Genomic DNA, 24,420 nt, shown 5'->3' with positions numbered 1-24,420 from the left:
GTCGGCTACGTGGCCATGTCACGTGTGGATATGGAGGTAAACTGAAGCAAGATGTAAACAAACCAGGAGACAAAATGATGAGAGGAAGTCAGGAAATGAAAAACTAAAACTGTAGCACTTCTTGGATGTTTGTCGTCTAAATACCGTCTGTAATGTTTCTTTCGTGGACGAGGTCGAGGAATTGTTTGGTCTCCTCGTCGGTCCACACGTGCCGACTGCTTGCGACTCACAACACAATCTGACTGAAACCTAGACATTGTACTCAAGTAAGTAATTCTAAATTTAGAGACCAAGATTTGTATTTTCTGTGCACATCTTGCTCTCCGTGATCACTTATAATCAGTATCTGTATCAGTGGCGTGCACAGACTTTTTTAAGGGCAGGGGCGAAAAAGAAGGGCACTTTAGCGCGCGTTTTGGCTCCCAAGAGGGCACTTTAGCGCGCGTTTTGGCTCCCAAGAGGGCACTTTAGCACACGTTTTGGCTCCCAAGAGGGCACTTTAGCGCGCGTTTTGGCTCCCAAGAAGGCACTTTAGCGCGCGTTTTGGCTCCCAAGAGGGCACTTTAGCATGTGTTTTGGCTCCCAAAAAGGCACTTTAGCACGTGTTTTGGCTCCCAAGAGGGCACTTTAGCATGCGTTTTTCAACAATTGGGCCTGCCCCCTCTTGTGCACACCACTGATCTGTATCGTCTCTGAAGCAAACCTATCAGACAATCCCGATCACAAACTGATAACAGAGGAGAAAACTGTGAAAATATCCATTCAAACTCTCTTTTTTCCCCCACCAAGTGTTCACTCTTAGAAAATAAAATCAGAATGCATCACAAACAAAACACAGCTAACAGACAGCAAATGCTAAAAAGCTCTTTTTCTTCATTGCCTTAAATCCGGAGCCTCCTCCACACTGATACACAGCACTCGAGCTGAAGCACGCACACACCCACACACACATAAGAAAATATGCTAATCTTCTTGCAAAGCAGTGCGTTCACTCTATGTGTGTGTGTGTGTGTGTGTGTGTGTGTGTGTGTGTGTGTGTGAGAGAGAGAGATGATGATCAAAAGAAACACATCCCTTCTTCAGTATTCAGCCTCCTTTCTCCGGCTCACCCACTGATTTTAACTACTTCCCACACGGTTCAACACACACACACACACACACACACTTGCATGCACACACCCACACACACACACGCTGCTCATTCACCTACTTGTGTCATCCCAAATCCAGGAGACTCGCGGGGCTTCGCTGACGCATGAATTAGGTTCTGAAAGTCTGATAATCCTGGGAGCTCGTTTTCACCTCCGCAGCTCTAAATCGTGTTCTTTTATTAGACGGATTCCAAATCAGCAAGAAGGTTAAAAAATTACAGTTAAAGAAGGAATTCGGCGCTTGGAAAACTGGCCCTTGAATAAAAGGAGATGGATGTAAATATGTTTGGCGGTGGCGAGAAACCAGAGAAAAAGGCGGCACTTTGGTTTGAGTCTCTTTTGAAACAGGAAGCAGTACGGCAGCCTGCTGGCAACAAACAACTTCATACTACAGCTATAAATGGACCGATTTAATACATTTAATCTGTTATTGTTGGAAAATTACTGCATTACAGACGACACACATCAAAGGATCTTCACTAATTCATCATGAGGTCACAAATTCAGGATGAATGATCGTCTCCATGTGGTTTTTTAGTTTGGAATCCGTCATATTTACACAACGAGTTTAACTTGTTTAACTTGTTTTTGAGTTGCGATCTGCTATAAAACCGTCATCTTCACATCCCTGATTACAGATAAACAGTTACAAAACATATGATGTATATGTTATGTGAGGTTGATGAGCACCGTCTTGTTTTCCAGTTTCTTTATTTAGACTGTTTTCACGATACACAAAATTAAAATTGTGGCAACTTCCAGTTCACAACTTTCTGTGTTTTTGAAAACGCTGTATGCCCAAAATAAACTGTGTTGTAACAGAATTTTGGTTTATAGTTTATGATCCAACATTAAGAGTCTGGATTTATATATTTTTTTGCTTTATCTTGAGCCATTAAACACATATTTATAAGATCAAAACCGGCATTTCTTCTGTTTAATGTCATTTTTTTGTGGTTTTTATTTCACATTTTGGCAACGAACATGTTTGTTATCAGGGCCCGAGCACCAAACTGTGTGAGGACCCTCCTGACGGATTTCAAGGTATACTTTCTCTCGTTGTTTCTTTCTTCCTTTCCCCTAATAACTTGTATTTTTGAGGGGTAAAGAAACTCACACATGTGGTGAAAATGTCAGTGGGTAAATGGCTCGTAAGTGCCTCCTAAAGAATTTGAGAGTTTTACCTTGACGCTTTACTTGCTTTGTCAATGTAAATAATTGATATTGAGATGACGGACTCTCTTGTCTTTCTCTTTCTCTGACTATAATCTTTGTGTCCGAGGATGTGCACAAACAAATATAAACATAAACTACAACAATCTGCAGTCCTGAGATCATCTACATGGCGTGTTCTGCATCATTTGGAGGCGGAGGCTGTGAGCGCAGGCACCTTTGTATACAATGTAGTGATATAATACTGGTTAGAAACCAACACAGTTCCTGTTTGAGTCGATTCAGCAGGATTTTATCTCAATTGTGAAATATTAACCAGTGACGTGACTGAAGGTGACCCTGCGCTCAGTTTACTGCTCATCACAGCACAACACTGGGGAAAAAAACAGACTTGCAGTGTCCGCAGTGTTACAGTGCACACGCACACACACACACATTACGCTGGCTATAAAGGCGTGCAGTGATGGTGCTGAGGAAACTAAGAGCCCATTGGCTGATGCACCGTAGAGTTGCGACGATCTACGCGTTCCCTGTTTTAAGACGAGACTGCAGGCCGACAGTCTCCTCTGAGGTTATAAATACGGACTCTATTTGAGGCCTGACTTTGCATTATGCATTGATCTGCGCTGAATGTTCCCGATACGGAATCAGACGGACCCACAACTTTTAAAGAAGAGGTCGGTCTCAGTCATCATGTCTGTTATTTAAGTCAGGCGTTTCAGAGCGGACTGTCTTTATCTAATGCTACAAATAACTTAATATACATGTGAGATCTTTTGTCTTTAAGCTCCACACAGAACTGTGGTTGTCCACTTGAATATGATGAATAAATCAGTGGTCGCGTGACGTCCACAGATGTCTTGTTTCCTCCACAACCCAAAGATTTTCAGTTTATTGTGATAGATGCAGGTAGAAAATATATCTTTTTTTTGTCTTTTTTTTGGGTTTTTCTGCAAACATTTGCACTGGAAGTAATCTCATTACACCGGCTCTGCAAGTTCATAAACAAATAGACGAAGCTTGTTTACTTACTCAGAAGCCATTTGAGGGAAAGAAGTCGACGTAACTGAAGTTGGCAGATATTTCTACCATTAAATATCAGTGAAATTCAAGATTTGATTTGACTTTCAGCGCTGACGAGGATGCCATTTAACATGTGTTGTTCACATTTTCTTTCGCATTTTACAAAAACAGCTCGACTTACTCCTGGTGGCTTTTTGCAGATCAGAACAAAAAACAGCAGCCTTCAAGTTTTAAACTATAAAAAACAAAAAGATAGAAATTCAGTTTTTCAGTTCAGTCTCTCAAAACTGTACCGAGTAAACCATCTTTCCCAGCTAATCAATAAAGGATCTCTGGTGATGTCATCAGTTTAGTTCAGTTCAGTTCCTTTAGAAGTTTCTAAAATAGCTGAAGGGTAAAAGAGAATTGGTTTTAATTACGTACTTGTGTTTTGTTCCAGGAGTCAGAGGCACTAAAATTAAAAGCATTTTCTAAGTTACGACCCGACGTGTGAACATGAAGCGTGAGACAAAGAAACCAATAAAAGATCTCTGAAACAGGTAACTGCTAAGAAAGAACTGAAGCTAAATACGAGCGATTTTTGGATTTTAGAGGCAGAAGAAGGCAAAAATGTTCCAGTACAACTGAACGAAAACGTAATCTGAAATTAAACAGATTACATAAATGAAGGGGGGGATTATTGGATTACATAACAAATCATGCACATTTCTACCAGTTCAGATATCGCCAGTTACTCTCTCGGCTCTTTTCGCGTTGGCCTGAGCTGGACCGAGATGACGAGATGATGATGAAGTGTTGGGATGCTTCAGGCAAACTGCCGCTCGAGGCGCTGAGACTGTTTCCACAGCGAAAAAACAAACAAATTCATGAACTGAATGACGTGACATTCAGAAAGTCTGCAGCTGCGACACAGCAACAAAAAAAAGACAACAACACTACTCAGTGAATTCTCCTCCTCCTCTGACGGGAGATATGAATGAAAACAGGGCGTGCAGCAGAAAAACAGAAACAAAGATTACATAAGAGAGCTCAAACTGCTGTTTTCTCCTCATCCGACGAACACACGGCCACTGGAGAGACGGATTATCTGTGTGTGATTCAGCTCGGCATCATACATGTGAGATGTGACCTTAGCAAAGAGAAAGCTCTGTCTATTTCCAGTCTTACCTTCTCCAGCTGTCATGGTGCAAAGACGCCCTCAGCAGTGAAGCCGGAGAGGAATGCTGCTGCACAGCTGATCGCACAGCTCTCTCTCTCTCTCCCTCTCTATAGACTCTGCCCTATATCTCTCGCCCACTGTTTACCTCCCAGTCCTGCTACAGCAATGGCTGCTTTGTTTTGCTCTCCATCCCTCGACTCTTCTTCCTATCCCCCCTACAATCTCTCTCACTCCCCTCCCCTCCCTTCCCCCGGTGACAGCGCCACAGCAGAGGAACGCCGCCCCCTCTGCCTCCATCGCTCTCATTAGTAGATCACATACATCGCAAGTATGAAGACAAGACGAGACAGAATTCGGGAATTTTGTCGTCTTCATGATTAAAGCCTCTTGCACATGCAGGTTGTTCCCGCTAGCAGTAAAAGTACTAAAGCTGTTTCAGGCATCATCTCAGCAGGATGGATGTCAAATCATTGTGAAGAGCAACAAACTAAACTGAATGACTTTTCCAAGTTCTTGCATGCTGTGCAAAACACTTTGTTAGGGTTAGTAAAGCATCATGGTTTGGCTGAAAAAACCTGTTTTGGTCGCCACACTCATGGATGGAAACACTGCTTTTTGTACATGGTTACGGTAAAAATATTGGTCCAAAATGAAGTGAAATTGCTAATTTTTTTAAAGACCTAAGCCCAAGTTCTCTTGCCATTTTCAAGTCTACATGTGTTTCTTTCCAAAGAGCACCATTAACGAACTGTATCTGAGTCCAGGAGGCACTTCTACCCTTTCATTATTTCTTTTTTTGCATATTTAGTCCATTTCAGGGAGGTGTCGCACATCCCCCAGCAAATACATGCACCTAGACCTGGTCAACACGTACATATTTTGGGAAACTCTCCATCCAGACGAGCGTTTTAACACTGTTTACAGAAATGTACGTACACTGGGCATGCACATGCTTTTGTAAACATGAAGTTTTCTCTCTGGATGGTTCATTAGTCTCAGAAAACACGAACGAGGGAGAGAAACATGATCGATAATTTGTCAGCAGCCTGTTTCTCTCTTTTCCATTTTTGTATTATCAATGTCCGTTTGTGTCTTTCTAAATACAATCAATAACATCCATTCCATCTATATAGAAAATCACATACACAGTACAATACTGCTAGAAACACTGATAAACATGTGTGTCTGTGTCAAGGTTTCCAATAATCTCAGTTTCTGTCTAGACGTAAGCGCTGAAAAACAGAAATTTTCTTAATATCTTCACGCAACTTTTTTCCAGTGACCTAAAAAGCATAAAATGTAGAGGAAAAGCTATGTTTTTCAGAGATCAAGTCTGGGTAAAACCCTGTGATATCCAGTGAATAAACAGTAAAAACATCCACATACAAGTCTTAAAACCAGTGGACAGAAGAAGGTCGAAGAGTGACTTTAATTTGCAGCCGTTAGCACGACTGTCAAACTAAAGCTGAAGGCTTGTTTAACAGCTCAGCTCGTCCTCTGTCCACATGGACACCAGACATTCTTCTCAGCTCTGAGGCAAATGGATTTAAATTCAAATGAGTCGTCATCTGCGGCCACAAAGTCAATTTCAGTGCAGCCGTGAAAGTGAAGAGTCGAGCCATCTAATAACTTCTCCGATGAGTCATGTTCGCATTTAACCTTCCATACAAACTTTCTACTCGAAGTTAAATCTTTCTTGGAGCTTTTTAAATGTAAAGCACTTTGGGCTGCATCTGTTTGTAAGAAAGGTTCTATAAAATAAAGTTTATTATTATTATTATTATTATAACTGTCAGGGTTTTGGTTCAGAGCCCCAGAGGACATCACACAACTCTTCTTACAGACTGAGGAGCACTTCATGTCGGCTGACCTCGTACAGTTTATTATCAGATCAAAATAAGATGCTAAAATAAGATACAGGCAAAAATAGCCTTTTTATAATAATAATAGACTTGATAACTGACATTTGTTTGCTTCAGTTCAACATTTGTGTCGTTACTCTCAACCTGGCGGTGAGACGACAACGTCATGGCTTGAAATTTTTCTGCAGACTCGCAGAAATAAGTTTAAATGTTATTATCATTAATACTCTATAATTATGGCGTTCATTTAACCGTTAAGCCATGAGCTCAGAGTGGAGGGTCAGCAGGCTCTCCGGGATGACATAATTCATTTAAGCTGTCGCAGCACTGAGCCCCAACATGTGAAATGTTGTGGAGTCGTAGCTGGACGGAGATGTTGCAGACTGATGTTGAAATGCTGAACCCTGTCTGCCTGTTTTCTCCTTCGCTCAGCTGTTGTTCCTGTAAACGCACAGCGGATGGAGTCAGCTGTAACGAGACGCAGTCAGCAGTCGGGGTGTCGGAGCGATTCCACCTGCACAGAGGTCATAACTCTGCGAACTCACAAAACTGTCATAAAAGGGGAAAATACAGGAAGATGTGTCCGAAGTAACGATGCTAAGTTACTGTACTTGAGAATATTTTTCAAGTATCTGAACTTTCTCCTCCTCACATTTTCAAAACAGGCTCGTTACTTTAATTTTTATACCCCAACATCACAAGACTGATTTCAGAAAAGGCGTGTTAGTGTCTCGTATCTGCAGAGCGTTTCTGATTTTCTCTCTTTGTTGCTGCTCGGGACGCTTTACCAACCCAACATGTGTCTGTTTGGCGTCCTGGGAATGAGACTCAACAATCAACTGTCTTTGTGGTGCGTTCAGGAGCAGCTGGGACAAATCCTACAGATTGTAAATTTTATCTTTAATAGTCTTTGGATTATATCAATATGACGTGATTTAGGATTGACCACAAACGTCCTTCAGTGGGAGACTTTTTACTTTGAGAACATTTCAGAGCCTGTACTTTATTATTTTTACTGGAGCAGAGAATGTGTGTACTTTTGCCAAGTCTGGTCTTTTCCCTTTTGTCTTGTTTTGATATATTTGTACAGTTTCTAGAGAAGCCTCAGGAAGTCTGTTTTGGCTCCGCAGAGGAACATCCGAAAGCTCCAGTGGACGCCTAACCTCCTGTGGAGAAAACTCATCCCCTCCAGCCCCAGGCTGCCCGTCTGGCCTGCTCTCCCTCTTCCTCCTCCTCCTCCACTCTCACGGCAACACACACACACACACACACACTCAGATGATATGGAAAACAAAGTACAAACAGAGTCAACACGCTCGGATGCAGCCTGACGGGGAGAGAAACAGCCAGCTGAAAAACACTGATGATATTTCTTCAATTTCTCTCTGCAACATAGCCACAGAGCCGTTCCACATCCACAAACAATCCTCAGTTCATACGACATAATACCGAGACTACAAAAGCCCTGATAGTCACAGAGCATCTGCCCGTCCTCATTCCCCACCGGGCTGCCGGGGAAAACAACAACAACAACAATGACGTGAGTTATCAGAGGCCAGCTACGCAGCAACATGCCACAATTTGACAAGCTAAAGACACGAGATCGACAGCGATGCTCGATAGATTTTGTTGATGGATGCACAGAAAGAAAAGTCACAGAGTTGACTTCAACAGAAGCAGGTTAAAATAACAAAACACAGGAGCTCAAACTCACCTGAGCCAGAGGACGAGATCATGTTCCCGGATCTTTGGACTTCATCAAATTTGCTGAAGATTACATTCAACCTGTGAAAGCGGACGGAGAGAAAGGAAAAAATAAAAAAATCTGCAAACAGGTTGACATAAATGTTTCGAGAGGAAACTAAATAAAAAAGGAAAAAGGTCTCAGAGAAGTGAGGCAGAGAGAATAACGATGGACAGAAAAAAAAAAACTAAAGCCGTCAACGAGCTGCCGACGGCACCATCGATCAGCTCTGAGGTGAGAAGCTCTCTCTCTGCTCTGAGCGGCAGAGACGGCCAAGACCAAAATAGACGGCGTCCAAAACTGCCGCACGGATCACAAACTGGCATTCAGGCCAGAGAGGGAGAGCAAGAGAGGGAGGGAGGCGAGACATAAGGTCCAGTGTGAAAAGGACGAAGAGGACAAAAAGATAAAGGAAACAGTCCGTACATGTGATATGAAAACAAAAAAGAAATACGGCACGTTGAAACTTGAGCTCTGAGATTCTGGCAGCCTGATCGAAGGGCTTGTTCAGGGGCTGATTACAAGAGAGGCGACTGTAAATCAGATTTAGTGGCTGGAAAATCATCTGGAGAGTCTGTCGGGAGCTTATGTCAAATATATGAAATACAAGGAATGAAAAAAGGCATAAAAAGAGTTCGTAGAGCTGCTTCAGATGTAAAATTTAAGCACTTTCAAGCTCAGTTTTCAGATTCTTTAACCGTTTATCATCATCGAAAAACAAACATTACAGGATTCATTTATACTCACAGTAAATAATGTATATTATCACATTATTTTACAAGCTGTTCGTATTGACTTTGATTGTTTTGATCACAATTGTTTGAATTTTGCTCACTTCAACATCAGCAGCTGAACAAATATGTCCAGGAGATTGTTTCATTTCAAACATTTTTGGTTTAAACACGAGTGACTGTGTTGATAAAACACCAGATTATGTTGAACGTTAGGCATCAAAGACTATATTGAAATTCAAGAGAGAGCGGACAGAATATGAAGGATTGTTTTATACTTGGCGTTTTAAACTGGTGAAAAAACAAGATGCCAGTTTTTAAAATGATGTATAAGATGTGTGTGAGTGATCATTTATATTTATTATAGTATATTTATAGTGAGCAGATTGAGGGTAAACTGAGCTCATTTGTTTTATATGTGGTATAAATTTGTGGTGTTGTCGCTGAATGTTATTTTTGTTTTGTTTGTCGTCACTCTGTTGTTACGACTGTGGGTCTTTTGTTTTGTTGATGCTCAAATGAACATTGTTTATCCAGAAAACTAAATAAAATCTTACAAAAGAAAAGCATTTTCCAAACTTTCAAGACTTTGTGCGAACTCTGCATGAAGTAACGTCGCTCTCCCTGAGAAAGTTTTGACTCACAGATGAAAGAAATTCCTGATAAAGTGTTTGTATTGAAAAATACAAGTCGTAAAAGAGGAAAACTCTTTTAATATCGCATTTTTCTTGTTCTTAAAATCAGCGTTTTTATCAAGTTGCAGATTAATTTTGCAAGTGTGTTACTGAGGCTCAGATGCAGCATGCAGCCTGCGAAGTAACGAGTAACTGAAGTTATCAAACACAAGTATTGAAGTAAAAAGTCCCCAAAATGTGGTGAAAGCAGCATCTAAATGAAAATACTAAAGAAAAGTAACTAAAACTGATGCAGTCTAATACAACAGCCCTGGAGTAAATCCTGTCTTTATGAAGATTATAATGTGAGAGGTCGATACTGATTATTAGAAATTAACGAGACAGAAAATCAATAATTGGAACGATTTACAGTAAAAAAGTAGAAATCAGCCGAGACGATCATACGACCCCCTGTGAGAAGTCTCGACTCGACTGTATGATTATTTTAGAGGATGCAGTTTGTGCTGCTGTTATAATAAATAAATCAATAATAAGTCTTTCTATTATTTATTCTCCCCATGGTTAATAAAATTAACATCAGAAAAACCTCTTAATGTGATGCAACTTCATGAAACAGCTCTACAAACCACTTTCTCCAAACTGATCCACGGCGTGAGTCAGCACCTCTCTGAAGCAGGTCCAGACAGACATGAAGGGAGGATTCACTGAAGGTCTGCGGTGTTTACACTGCATTAGTTTGAGATTAAATGTTCCTAATAAACCGGCAACTGGAGTGTGAATCTCCTCTGGTCAACCAGCGCTGCAGTGTGTTAACTCCGCCACCAGGGGGAGAAGTACACTGCTGTCGCCTGCTACCTCTCTTTGTGTCTGGACCTGGAGGAAAACCTCCTCTCTCCACTGTTACATCTGACCTACTGTACGAACTCTCTGTGTTTATGTGTGTGTGAGAGTGTGAAATGATGCCAAAACAGAAAAGCAGGATGAACAGAAGCCGGCGGAGGGAGGAGGTGTAAATAAGAAGACAGACAGCGACAGGTTGGCAGCTTCCTGTGGACGTACCGTGACTGTGGAAGGCCTTTTTTGCTGAGATCCATCCTCACCCTCTCACCCACGTGTCTGTAGATCTCCACCAGGGAGCTCATCGCCCCGTCACGAACCTGAGCAGCACAACCACACATGACATCAGCGACAGCTTCAGTTAATGTTGTTCTGTCTTAATGTCTGTTCTTCACTCATTTCTGGGATTTTTCCTCCTGATTTGATGTATATTCATAAAGTCTGATGCATCAGTCTAACGCAGCAGGTTTTAGTGCACTACTTAAAGCTGCCACTAGAGGAGGAACTGTGTCTGGACTGTTTTCCTCTGACCTGATACTCCTGAGAGAAGTTCGACTAATCGATCAACAGTCTTCAGCTGGCTTTTTTTAAATTAATTATGTCATTCTTCTTGCCAGAATTCATGAGAATATATAAGAAGTCGTTATTTAACTTTACAATTATTATTTTTTTTGCATTTTTTAGAAGTAATTGTATAAATTATCTGTTAAACAAGGAGCATTCTTGTTGAGCTTTTTCTGTTTTTGTTCTTTTTGTTTTCCTTTCTCGGGTCAACACAGAAATTATTCTATACAATAAGTTTTCTGGGATATTATAGGACAGCAGAGTTGGATCTCTTGGTGTTAAAGATCTAAATAAAAATGGACTATTATTGTGATTTGATTATACATTTTTTGTGTTATTATTCTGTGTTAGGGGTGTTGCAATAAACTAATATTGACAATAACTGTGATATTGAAAAATGTAATGACGCTATTGGTTTAAACATACAGACATATGTGTTGTGTAAATATTACATTGCTTCTTAAAATATAAATTTGCTTTAATGTTGGTTTTAAATAGTTCTTTTTGTATTTTTTGTACAGGTATGGTTACAGACTCTCTTCACCTCTCTACACTTGTATTTTGAGTGTAATTAATTTACCAAAAAAGAAACTAAAATCACAATAAATAAGGATAAGGATTAATTTAAAGTAGCTTCTATCTTTTTCAAATTATCCATCGATATCACGATAGTCTGAAAACAAGATAAAGTACCAGCCGTCTTCTGTGTCACATAATTTCCCAAAATGCTTTGTAGTTTCTGATAACACAAACATTTCCTTCAACACTGATGAAAAAAGAGATGTGACTACGGGACATACCTGACTTGTGGGGTCCCCCAGGAGGTTACATATGTGGGGGACAATTTTACTGAGAGTCAGGCCTTGAGCTCCGTATCTGGAAGAGAGGAATAAAAACAAATTAGTCCAGTGAACAAATCAACTGGAGGAGATATACAAGGAGACATTACAGACTGTTTATAAAGAAAAAGATCAGAACTGACGCAGCAGAACACCAGATATCACTTTTTTTATTCCACATGTTCTTCTTCCTTTAAAAAAACCTGGTGCCTACGTTACCCACAATGCAAATTGCCCACCGAGTGACATCTCTGGAGGCAATTTATCAGAATAGAGAGGTGCAGTAAGGCTAACCAGTTAGCATCAAACACAAGATTATTCTGCAAGATAATCTTCCAGATGAGTAAAAAGCCTACGACACAATTACTATACACATTTGTCAATCGATGCACAAGTTGTAAAGTTAAGTAGAATAGTTTGCAAATAAAGTCGACCTGTAAAGATGGACTAGTGGAAAACTGGTGGAGTTTCCCTTTAACTGAAGAATCTGATCAATAAAGTAATTCTATTCTGTAACTCTCTTACAGGATGAATCCTCCATATTTTACAAGAATTTGACACACGAGGAAATTAGAAAAAATTGTAGAATAAAACAACTGGGAATATGAATTTTAAGGAGTGTTATTGTGAAATCATTAATAAAATATTATTGTTGTTACATCATATTTTTTCCTTCTCTCTGCCAGAGATGTCTTACTCCTGCCTCGTCACACCTCCAGGATCACTGCCTCTCAATCTTATTTAATCTCTCCTCCAGGATCTATTTTATGTCTGTTTTTTGTGGCGTCTGACTCACGTGCTCAGCGTGGCGATGAGACAAAGGCACACTCCTTCTCTGGTCCTGTTGTTCTTGTGTTTGAAGCCTCCCAGCATTCTGTCCCACACGTACTGCAGCGACAACACACACAAAAACAACATGCACATGTGCTTTATATGTTTATTTATGGGTAAGTGCGATAACAAACATTACAGGACAGGAAATAGGACGCAGATTGTCATCGCAAATGCAAATATCCCCGTTGTGAGTCTAATAAAGAATAATCTTATCTAATCTGACATGAACTACTGGAACTTGTCATTGTCAGCGCACCAATAAGTAAATTAATTAATTGTTCTGTCCCCGTGGATGCATCAGAGCAGGGTATCAGCTAACAGGGCTGAGCTGGGGAGGTTTGAGATTTAGATCAATTGCAGCAGCTCCCTCAGTAACGAGCTTTATCGAGCGACGATCTAACTGAGGCAGATTTACTCGCCGGTCTTCAGGAGAACGGAAACACAAGAGAAGAAAAACAATATTGGCAGCAAATCGACATTAATCGTCTTGACAATTAATCCAAGCTGTGTGCTGAAATCCTCAACTCACGGAAATAATGACCTCCTCTTTGAAAAGTGTGTGTGTGTGTGTTTACCTGCGGGGTTGTGGCTTGTTCCATGATCTTTAGCAGCAGTGTTTGGTCTTGGTCTCGCACCTGGTCTTTCGAATCCCCCAATCGATCAATAAGGCTGGGCAGAACTGAGGGGAAGAGAGCAGAAGGAAACACTGAAGTAACGCTTCGACACAGCGCATGGATGAAAGGCCTCGTGTTACCAAAATGTTCCTTGTTAAATGTATTTAGTCCTATAAATTAAAGGTGCATTACGTCGTTTTGGGTGGAATAAATGTTTATGAGAAGAGAAAGATCCTCATTGGTTGATTTTATTTATGCCTAAACAAACTAAATAAACATGACTGAATGAACTGAATGAACAAACTAATCTTAAAGGACAACACAACTTCATACTGTTTAACTCTTCAGAACTTTACTCTTTACTTACTCTACTAACTTACTCTTTAACTTCACTCTTAATAACATAAACTTCAGTCGGACTAAGAGGAGGAATCAGAATTGTAAATGAATGGATTGTTATTTAAACAAAGTGTGAACGGGTTGAAAGGACAGAGAGTGGTCGGCAGTCAAGGTGATCGCGAGGAGACAAAGAAACACAACCAGGACAAGCCAGTTATTTAAATTCATGGAGAAGAAGGTCGGCTGTCGAGGGAGTGAACTGAGTGATGATGGGAATCTGACCTCACAAAAAAAGTGTCTTTATTCTTCTTCAGATCTCACAGAAGAACAAGTAACTGAATCTTTTGTGGACTCAAAGATTCAGCTTGTCTACATGTATTTAAAAGCTAAAAGTTACTTTGTAGATTTAGATTTTAACCAACAGTGTTGTATAAAGTACCCAAAAGTCATACTTGAGTAGAAGTTGAAATACTACTTTGATAAAGTCACCCATAGAAAGATTACTGTAGTGAAGAAGTCTTAATGTTAAATGAATTTAAGCATCAAAAAGTAAAAGTAATGTGTAAAACTCACCTGTTCCTACATGAGCCCTGAATCTCTCCTGTAACCTCGTCACTAAGGCAGATAAGAGGTCCAAACCGAGCAGAGCCACCTGTTGGAGACACAATAAAACAATACATTAATCCAAATGCAATTTTAAAACATCATTTCCCCAAAATAAACCTTATAAATCTTCTTACATGTCACAGATATTTCTCTTAGCCACAAATAAAGGAACTCTCATTGGACGAGCCCATTTTGATGGCTGTATTCGAGGTGTGCTGCAAAGCATCATGGGTAAACACAACATTTTTATATTTGTAAGCCTCTGCTTGGCTTTTAAACGACACCAACCTCCTACAAACCTTCACAACATCAAATTAAAACACACCTGGGACTCTATGAGAAGAACACAGAAGATGTCATGACTGCTGCACCACGACTGAACACCCACAGACCAAACATTCATATAAAACCTCGGCCCCTCCTTCATCACCTTTCCTTGTCATGGGGTGAGTGAGCTGCTCAATGAACGTATAGTGAGAGCAGCCCTGCTGACAACATAACAACACTTACGCATCACCTGGACTCCGGTCCAGATCATGGTGCAATTTTTGGAAACCCTGAACATGTTAACATAAAATATTAATATTGTCATATGATGTAAAAACATTGTTATACTGCCATCTGGTGGCTTTGATGCAAACTAGCAGAACTTGCACACAATATAATATATAAAAGATTGAGCGTGTGTTAAATTTTAAGTCAGTTTTCTCCATCAGGTGACACAAAACACACATTTTCATTCTTTCTCATGTGACTTTATTCTCTCCTTGTCCTCCGACTTCCTACTCTGGAGCTGCATGTTTATACTGAAGCAGTTCAGACCTGATATCCTTCAATTCATACCTGGCAATAACATGCGCGACCGCTTCTGATCTGTTCGCATTCTTTGCAAACAAACACATGTGAATACCTCGACAACAGACGAACACGATGTTTTTGCACGACTGAAAACAAAACTGAATTTACAAGAAGGTCTGATTGATTTAAGAATTTGTCAGAGACAGAGTTTTACAATCTTTGTAAAGTTTCTCCCAACTCAGCAACATGCAAAATTGAGCAACTTTTAAAGGGAGTCTGGGAACTTTCTCAACAGATGACAACAAAGGATATTGGTCAGTGTCTTTTAGTTGCGTTATGAACTTGTAAAACGCTGTCTACAAAAAACATTCCTAAGTGTTTGGGCCGTCTTGTTAATTCGGCGAAGGTTAAGACAAATGTCGACGCTAGGTGTGACTTGACGGGCTTAAAGCTGCCCACTGTGATCGGATTGGTCAGGATGGATAACAAAACCAAATGTGATAAGCCTAAGAGTGATTGGATCTCAAATCCGTCTTCGATGCGTCTGTGGGGACATCTATAATTGTATTTAGAGCTGTCCACTTGTCACTGGATCGCTCATGTTGATACCAGCCTCTTTATCACATAGTGTGTTTTGCAGAAGAGGTAGTGAGCATCCATGCAGGCAGCGAGGGCCCGGTGTCTATGGACCTAATCCTCAGATCAGATCTCTTTGTTCTCCAACTGGAGGGAATTACAGTAATTAGACTGATGACAGGGCCCGAACAAAGACTCGATGAGAGCTCCGAGAGGGCTCAGCAGAGTTTAACCACGGGTTTAAACCTCTACGGAAAACTCCACTTCTCGGTCTGAAAAAAAAGGTCATCTCACATCTCGTTTCAGCTCCTCTCTGAGTGAGATCGATGCAGGAGGTCCTCCTAACCTTTCTTATAACAACTGGAGGTAAACACTCCTTTTCTGAACTCGGGGGGGGAAGCTGAGTCACAGAAGGACCATGGCAACAGCTGCACACTGTGTTTGAGTAAAAGTTGGACTGAAAAACAGCACAGCGCCGTCCAGTGCAGTGCAGATGAGGACAGACAGGCTCCTCCTCTCTGCAGACAGATGGCTAACTCCCTTTTGCCGTCACCCCCAAAATACAAACACGCACATGACCCCCCTCAAGGCTCCAGACCCAAATCTCGCAGACATCATCCCCTCACAAATCCTCCTAACCGACATGCCATGTTCTCATTTCTCCTCCTCCTCCTCCTCCTCCTCCTCTGATGTGCAGTGTTTTTGTTCTCTGCAGTGGAAACCGTGACTGTGTAACCCCAATCCTGACCTGCTTTTCATACGTTCACCTTTAATCTGTGAGAACATGGTTATCAACACATCGTTTCAGAGTCCATTCAGGTTTATTTCACTGCTGCCGGTCTCTCTTTATGCCTCTTTTGTTTTGAAATGCAAAAAAAAACAACTTCCAACTTACAGCCCGAGGCTTTCCACGACCTGACCTTTTAAAAACATGTGAGGCTCTGGCACCGGGTTGGTCTCTGTTTTCTAGGAACATCTAGCACATTTTGGAAAACATCATTAAAAAGGCAACAGCGGAACAGACTTTATTATTTTTATGTGCTGCTGAGAGTGAAAAAACCTCCACTGACTGAATGTCATTGATGATCTAAAAGCAATACAAGTTTAGATGCTTCCAGAGGAAAAGAGATGGAAAACCTTCAGAAAGTAAACTGATGGATCGACCGTGTAACAAAAAGATTATCCAATACCTTCAACAAATGGTCCGCATTACAAATCATGCAACTCTCCCCATAGAGCTCACCATTGAGGTTCCGGAAGTGAAAATGCCATTCATATTCTGTATATAGATTTTGATCATTGGCCATAATGTCGTAACCATCCAAAGTAGACTCACCACGAGTTATCAGATTGTCAAACGATGATATATGATCCTGTAGAAGTCACAAGTCTGCATGAAATCAATCTTGTTTTGAGAAAAACATGTTTTATTCGCGATGTCATGGAGAAGTACTACACTACCCACAATCCTATAGTGGAACAGCGACGTCTCTGATTGGTGGAGCTCGCTGTTACCATGGAAATGTTTACCAAACCCGCGAATTTCATGTTAGCTAGTTACTGCTAACACTGAACTCTACGATCGTTTCCCACAGAGCGACCATGATTTCACTTTCTGACCTGCTGCGTTTATTTAGTGATGAGGAGAAGAGTTTATTAAGGGTTCGGTAAACATTTCCATGGTAACAGCGAGCTCCACCAATCAGAGACGTCGCTGTTACATTCGCAATGGTTTATGGGATGAGAAGTTCCTTTACTCTTAAGATAATTATGTACACAGTCTTGTACCTTTGCTTTTTTTTCCGTTTTCCAAAATTTTTTTTGCACCAAATTAAATGTTTTATGGTCACGATTCATCTCCGAGCTGATTGGCTTGGTTCCAGGCCTAAAACTCTTTATATAAGGATTTTATGAAACGTCAATGGAGTAAATGAATGGCAAATTCACTTCCGGAACCGGAGCTGTTAAAAAAGTGGGCGGTCACTGTTGAGCTCTATTTCAAGGAGTTTAGTCCAGTATACTTAGAATATTCCTGCCTTACAATCACCATTTTTTTGCGATATTCAACCCATAATAAGACCTGAAGATGTTGTCTGATGGGCGAGAACACCACCTTAACAGTGTAACATGTGTGAAATGGACAGAATTCAAAAGGAAGCTCCAAAACTATGGCAGCGCAGCATGAACACTAACTGCTGCTCACTACAGAGTGCAGCAGGAGTGACGTGTTTTTAGGCCCGTTCGACTGGAAAGTGGATGAGTGGATGTGGATCAAGTCGGACAGTTTTCCAGCAACCTCATCAGACTCGTATATCAGTTTGCATGCAGTCTTCAAATGTTGTTAATTACGACAGGGCGGCTTTGTATCAGTTTGCTGCTGTACATAAATGTCTGTGCAGATCCGTCGCTCTCAAACTGCACAGAAACACTGAAAACATTAATAGTAACAGCTTTTATTATTGATCTGTCGGATATTTAGACTGTCAGTGCTTCACATCTGTACAGGCATTTTAAGAAGCCTCACATCCCACTTACCAGATGTTTTTGTGTCTCTAATTACAACTTTAATATGATGACAAATGACATATTGTGTGCTGTTTATAATATGGATGTATGTAGCCTTCCCGACTGCTTCATAAGTTTCTATAAAAAGTCAAAACCAGTCAGCTGTTCTGCAGCACCTGGCTCCAAAAACTTCAGCTGCCTCGACCTTATGAGATTATCGTTGTCCAGGTTTGCATGACGTCAGAGCAAGTCGGGATCGAGTCGACACAAACCTAACAGTTTTGGAAAGACCAGTAAGGAAGGCGTCTCCTGGAGCACACTGGCTTATCGTGAGTCGTTTGAAAAACATATAAAATATCAAAGATATCAATAAAGTCTCACAACTCACAAGTATGATTGGGTACAAATTAAAAGTCTGTGAATAAAAGCTTGCTTTCTTGGCTGACTGTCGTTTATTTTTTTTACATATTTGTCAAGCTTGTCAAAGCAACGTCATGCGGCACGACTCATGTTTTAAGTGTTAAAGGTCTTTGCGAGGCAGAAAGCCACGACGCCTCACACTCGGATCCAATCAGAGTCTAACCGCTATGAAAAAACACCAATGTTCAGTCCTGAAACTTCATCATGTGTTCAAGCAAACTCATACAAAGCGGCAGGTTGTCTCTTGCCTTTGACTCAATCTGTAGCTGTTGGGTATGTATGTACTCATATCCAGCTCCAGTCGGACGATTGGGCGCCGAGTTATGCAAGAATCTGTTTCATCTGAACTTTTCTCTACACTTATATTCAGACGTCTGACACCGGCGCGTCCTTGAGGAGGAGGGGTTTTTTTGTTTTATTGAAAATGACTGACATCCTGCAGCTACATGTCTGAACACACCATCAATCATAAGAATAAGACAGTGAGACTAAGTTAATGTGGCTGTCAACCAGTCATTATCAGTTCTACCACCTGTCGGGGTGCTCTTTCTTGTTTGCATGGTGAAATACAACTACAGACATTTTCTTTTAGAAAGATTTAAGGAACTTGCAAAAGGGAATGCTCGCTCCAGAAAAATGATTGCTCGGCTTCTGATTGAACAAACCCACTAACATCAATCTCAGTCCAATAACTTGAATGTCTGTTGATCCTGAGAACTGCTGGAAAAAGCCGCCGACCGCGGCCCGCTCCTCCATCTGTCTGTGATGTGGAGGAGCCTTTAAATTAAATCAAGGAGTTCTCTCTCTCGTCTCCACGCTCACTACCAAGCCTGTCATCTCATTACCAGTGGAAACACTACACACACACTCAGACGAAGACATAAAAAAGGGAAAGGCAGACACACACACATACAGACAATCATATGCCATCTTTATCTTTGCAGGGATTCTCGCTATATCAAGAGAACAGCTGGGTGTGCTGCACACATAGACGCACTATCAGCTCAATCACAGACACAAAGAAGCCTCAGTTTCCCAAATTACGCTCGCAAAGAAGACAGCAAAGCGCTTTAGATGTTTAAAAGAAGCAAATCTAGCCGGGCAGAGAGGAGCTCAGACATTACAAGACGGCTCTACGTCGTCCAAAATGGCATCATGACAGCCGAACACAGAAGGCTGCAGTTTTATTGCAGAGTGCTTTATGATTACACAGCATACCTGGCCCTCCCTCCACTCCCTGCCTGCCTGCCTCCTGCTACAGAACACTGACTGGATTCTGATGTGTGGGATATTTCCATCAAGCCTAGTTTCAGCGTCAAGCTGAAATTATAATGTCGATGCGACTCATAAACACAAATTTTGTTTGCAGCATCATTGCAGAAATGAGCTCTAATCATCCAGCAAAACTGAACTCAGCTGACACACGTTGACATTTGTAGATACACTTTCATGCAACTTTAACCCTTACGAGTCGCACATTTGAATACTTCTAAATTTTGCCTTCATATAACACGTTAAAAAATGTTTACTTTACCGAATGTTTGGCATCTTGGTTTCAGCACATCAACTATAACATCTGACAATTATTTTTTTCCCTCCATCAGCATATTGGAGCCAAATGAAAACACACAATAAACATAAAACTGCATTGGGAAGAAGAACACAAGCTAAGCTGCAACGTCTTGAACAATGACAAGTCCCATCTTGCACAGGTTTGCAGAAATAGATCCTTATCGTCCTGAAAGATGTTGCAGTTATGAGTCTTGGGCTGTTTTGGTCATTGTTTGAATACTTTTGATTTTGCTTTCATATTCCCCATTAAAAATGTTTACCATGCACATGTTTGGTATCTTTTGTTTCAGCACAACATCACCAGCCTCCCCTTGCAATAATTTTTTCACTACGACATACTTTATTAGCATACTGAATCCATAAACACATAAACCATCTGATCAAAACTTTACATCATCATATCTCTATTTTTTTCCTGTGTACTTTGGAGTTTAAAACCACCAAATTCGACAGAAGAGACTCGAGGTGCTCCAGTTTTTACGCTGCCATGTCTGGATCCAGTCACATGATCTGACCACACTCACACTGTCTGTCTGTCTCAGCCTAACAAAAGAGAAGCACCTTTTTCCTGCTTTGTTGGTGTTTTTGTTCCCTAAACCTCCACACAAGATGGGACATGTGCTCATTATTGTAGATAACGAAACATGAGATTACAGCCCGTCTCCGTCTCTTCTGAGCTGCAGGCTGCTGGTCGGATCATGTTACCATCATGGCACTGATTGAAACATGACTGTTAACTGCTTTATGCAAATATGAAATCAAATGTTTGGATTGCCTGTATGCAAATGGTTTCTCTGTCTAGGTAGATGAAAGTTACAGGCACGCTGTCTGCTTCTGGTGCAAAAAGGGAGCAAAGGGCCATTTAACTGAACAAACTTTACATTTTCAAGGTTTTTTTTTTGTCCTAATTCTACACAGGAAATCTAAAACACACTAAACGTTTCACAAGGGAAAAGTCTTGACATGCTTTGACACCAGCCAACATACTGTGGATGTCTGCTGACTGAATCACTCCCTATGGAGACGGTCGGGTGGGTATTCCTCATGTTATGCCGGCATTTAGAGACAGCAGCAGTGGTGTTATCATATTCCTGAGGTGCGATTAGCCAGCAGTGACCGCACAGTGACTCAGCGTCGTTCAGCGGCGCTCTGACCTCCGGCACGGTGGCAACGAGACGGAGGAATGTACAGTAAACACTCATTATGGAAGAAAAAGCCAACAGCGCAGAGCACACACACACACAGACATGAATACGACACACACAGAAAACAGAGACGCACACAAACACACACAAAAACACACAAAAACATCGCTCTTTTCCAGCTGACTTCCTCCAGAGACGACACTTCATGCTTGACTTCCTGCGGTGAAAACGAGAGCGTCCTCCTCCAGACATACTGCTACTGATACTGATGCATCTCTCCTCCTCCCTCTCTGCCTCGCTCAGTTGTTAAAGTTCAAATAAATTGTGTTTAAATAGAAGTGTTTAGCCACTTCAAGCCAAAACCAAACTTTGTGATTGTGTTTGGGAGAGTGATAAATGGTGTATCTGTGATGCAACAAAACATCCAACAAACGGGGACGATGCATTTGCGCCACCGAGTAAAAAATGACAGCTGGCAAACAAAAATGACAAGATGTTTTTGTCTTTTTTGGATTAACGGTTTCGAGAAGTAACAGCACATTGGGATTCTAACATCGGCCACAACATGTGATTCTCATCACCTTCTAGCTCAAACCATTCAGTGAAACCTCCTCCTCTGCACATGTGTGTCTGCATTTCATATATTCATGATCCTCCTCTAATTTGTCACCCATAAATATGAACCATAAACACATATACAGCACCGTAACATCTGTCGGAGCGGTGAGTCTACAAATAGACTCAGTGTAAAGAGGCGGCTGCAGTAAAGTCGATGCAACACAGTTTTTAAAGGACAAACTCTATAAAAATAAACTTTGGACTTAAGAACTAGTTTGCATGAGTGCAACACAATAAAACTACAAAAGGAAAACACAACACAGCTGCAGGGAATGTCGCTCAGGCTGCGTGATGATTTGTAGAGAAGAACGCGCTCATGCATTCGACAATCAGCACAATCACGGCCCTATCATTAGCTCCATCTGATAACAGTAGTAAACAAAAATACACGAGCTATAGCACAAGACATGAGAAGGAGGTGAGACGACAGAAGGGTGAGTAGGAGAAGCAGGAGTGAAGGAAGGAGGAGGAGGGATGGTGGATGTGGAGCAGAAGGACTAATATGAGCTAACCTGCTAGCATACTGGCACTGGAGTGATGAGGAAACCTGCAAGATACTGGAATAATCATGTGTGGCCTCTGTGTACTGAGTGTTGTATATGAAGAGAAAAACAATAAATTCAACTTTGGACTTTAAAAAACTCAGTTTCCTCCCAAAAGCAGCTGGAAGACAAGTGCACAGACTTCCTCAAGCTGCCAGAAACGTCTGGCAACCTTTGTGTAGTCATTCAGAGACGATTTAGAGGTTTAAATATTCAGAGTTCCTTCAATTTCAATCAATACTGTACATTTTAAATACAGGAGCAAGAAAGGCAAACAGTAACAGTTCAGAAAACACATCTGTGTGACTGTTAAAAGACAAAAGGTTTGGTAGATACTCAGTCTTCTGCACACACGTAACATTTGCCTCGTCTTTGTTGTTTCTCCGGCTAAGTGCAGGCCTTAATGACGGCAGATTAACCTAATCCACTGATGAACACCCACCTGTTAACCCTGATGACTTCGCAGCAGGCACCATCTCCCATTAAAACACAATCAAGAGCTCACACTAATTTATTACCTCCAGCTGGAAAGAATCGTATGTTTCCATGCTTCTCAATTCCCTTGTTTTGTTTGTTTTTCTGACATTTGCACGTCGTGAAACAGCAGCTTTGTTTACATGTACAATATTTCTTAATTCTGACTCTCTAGGAGCTTGTATTAAAAACAAAACCATCATATTTGCTAAGTGGAGAAGCGTACGTGAAATGACGATATGCCTCTCTCAGCTGCCTGTACGAGCCTGTGGACTATTTATATTAATGTCACTAAATGTTGCAGACTGTCACAAAGAAATCCAAAATAACTGACTTTATGCACTTTTTCCATGAGCAGTAAATGCTGAAGAAATGGCGTCCACCAACAAAACCGCCCAGCACAACACCAGAACTTCCACAGAACCCCTTTAAGGCTGATAGAAATGGAAAATCGGTAGAAAGCATGTAAACAAGAAAGCCACTTTTTCCTGCTCTTATCTCGCTGCAACTAAAAGCCGGATTAAATGTCTGTTTATTTTGAAACCGTCTCCTTGCAGCCCATTCCAAATGTGTCCTAGAGGAAGAGCTGTGGCCCGTCAGACGGCAACCACGGGACGGGCAGTGACGTGAGCCGGGGCGCTCATGAGTCCCGTTCGCCGCGGGCAGATGATTAAAAACAGTAGCGGCAAATCAGACCACACTCAGAGGAAACACGCTGCCCGTATCAGCTTTAATAGACGGAACAACCGCATTTTAATCCCACTTGACAAGTCAGCACTTACAGTTTTGTTGATGAATATGTTTTGGAGCTGGTGCTGGAACCTTTGGGGGTTTTTGAAAGAGCAAACAGAAAATAACAGGGGTTAAGAGTGGAGAGCTCAGCACATTAATGGCTCTATCTGAATCCATTTATTTCATATTTACTAATATTCAAATATAACAGCGGCACTAAAGTGAATTAAACACTCAGCTGTGTGGACCTGAAGTACCTGAACTGAACTGAATTTTGGAAGCCGTTTGGAGCTTTTTTTGGACTGATTTGCAAAATGAAAGCCTCCAACACAAAGTCGGTGTCTGAAGGTGCCGTGCGTACACCGTCACGACACCTGCCAGACAGGATAGAGGCGGACATCACTCTGCAGGCAGGCAACAGACTTAATGAAAGTGGCAGCACATGAACGTGGCGACCAAAAACAACTGGACATGGAGACAGAGAGACGGCTGACTCGGGACGGCGCAGTGAGATTACTCACGCACAACAGAACAGAAATGAAGGTGGTGGTTTGTTCTGGACTGATTAAGGTCACAGAGGATGCAGGTTAGCTAGGACCTAAAGCTAGCTATCCCAAGCTAGCTATCCTAAGCTAGCTTTAGCTTTGTTTGGTTTTAACCCGCGTTTTGCTCCAACAGCACATTTAACAAACTGTTTTATTTGGATTTATGCGTTACTAAATTTCATTTTCTCCAGGAGCATCAGATGATGATCTTTTAAAAATCGCTGACGCTGGTCCTCCTCAGTTCATCTCTGCAGAGTTCACAGGGAACTAGCTGTGAAACAAATCCAAACTAATCAAGAACAAAGCGCGTCCTTATTGTACAGAAGGGTTGTGACAGTACTGTGGCAACTTGTAGGAGTCATGAGGACAGTTTCCACGAGAA

General features: G+C 41.3%; 1 protein-coding gene and 1 non-coding gene across 39 annotated transcripts in view; one reads left to right on the top strand and one right to left on the bottom strand.

Annotated features, from left to right (window-relative positions):
• The window catches only part of clasp1a (cytoplasmic linker associated protein 1a), an 87,018-nt gene that overhangs the window by 38,941 nt on the left and 23,657 nt on the right, over nucleotides 1-24,420 (bottom strand). For 37 of the 38 annotated variants that reach the window (XM_030428031.1, XM_030428041.1, XM_030428047.1 and 34 more), the window contains exons 3-8: nucleotides 14,079-14,157; nucleotides 13,128-13,231; nucleotides 12,515-12,606; nucleotides 11,680-11,755; nucleotides 10,538-10,635; nucleotides 8,083-8,153 (exon numbers count right to left, since the gene is read on the bottom strand). In XM_030428031.1, coding sequence (XP_030283891.1) covers nucleotides 8,083-8,153; nucleotides 10,538-10,635; nucleotides 11,680-11,755; nucleotides 12,515-12,606; nucleotides 13,128-13,231; nucleotides 14,079-14,157 — 520 coding nt within the window. Of the gene's footprint in view, nucleotides 1-4,514; nucleotides 4,738-8,082; nucleotides 8,154-10,537; nucleotides 10,636-11,679; nucleotides 11,756-12,514; nucleotides 12,607-13,127; nucleotides 13,232-14,078; nucleotides 14,158-24,420 lie in introns of those variants that run through there. The other variant, XM_030428064.1, reaches the window with a different exon arrangement.
• LOC115588804 (U4atac minor spliceosomal RNA) lies at nucleotides 14,541-14,667 on the top strand. Its single transcript, XR_003985421.1, has one exon. It is a non-coding gene; the product is annotated as a U4atac minor spliceosomal RNA (small nuclear RNA).

Source organism: Sparus aurata, chromosome 9 (assembly GCF_900880675.1).
Source record: "Sparus aurata chromosome 9, fSpaAur1.1, whole genome shotgun sequence".
In the NCBI taxonomy this organism is placed as follows: Eukaryota; Metazoa; Chordata; class Actinopteri; order Spariformes; family Sparidae; genus Sparus; species Sparus aurata.
This window is presented reverse-complemented; position numbering and strand designations above follow the sequence as displayed.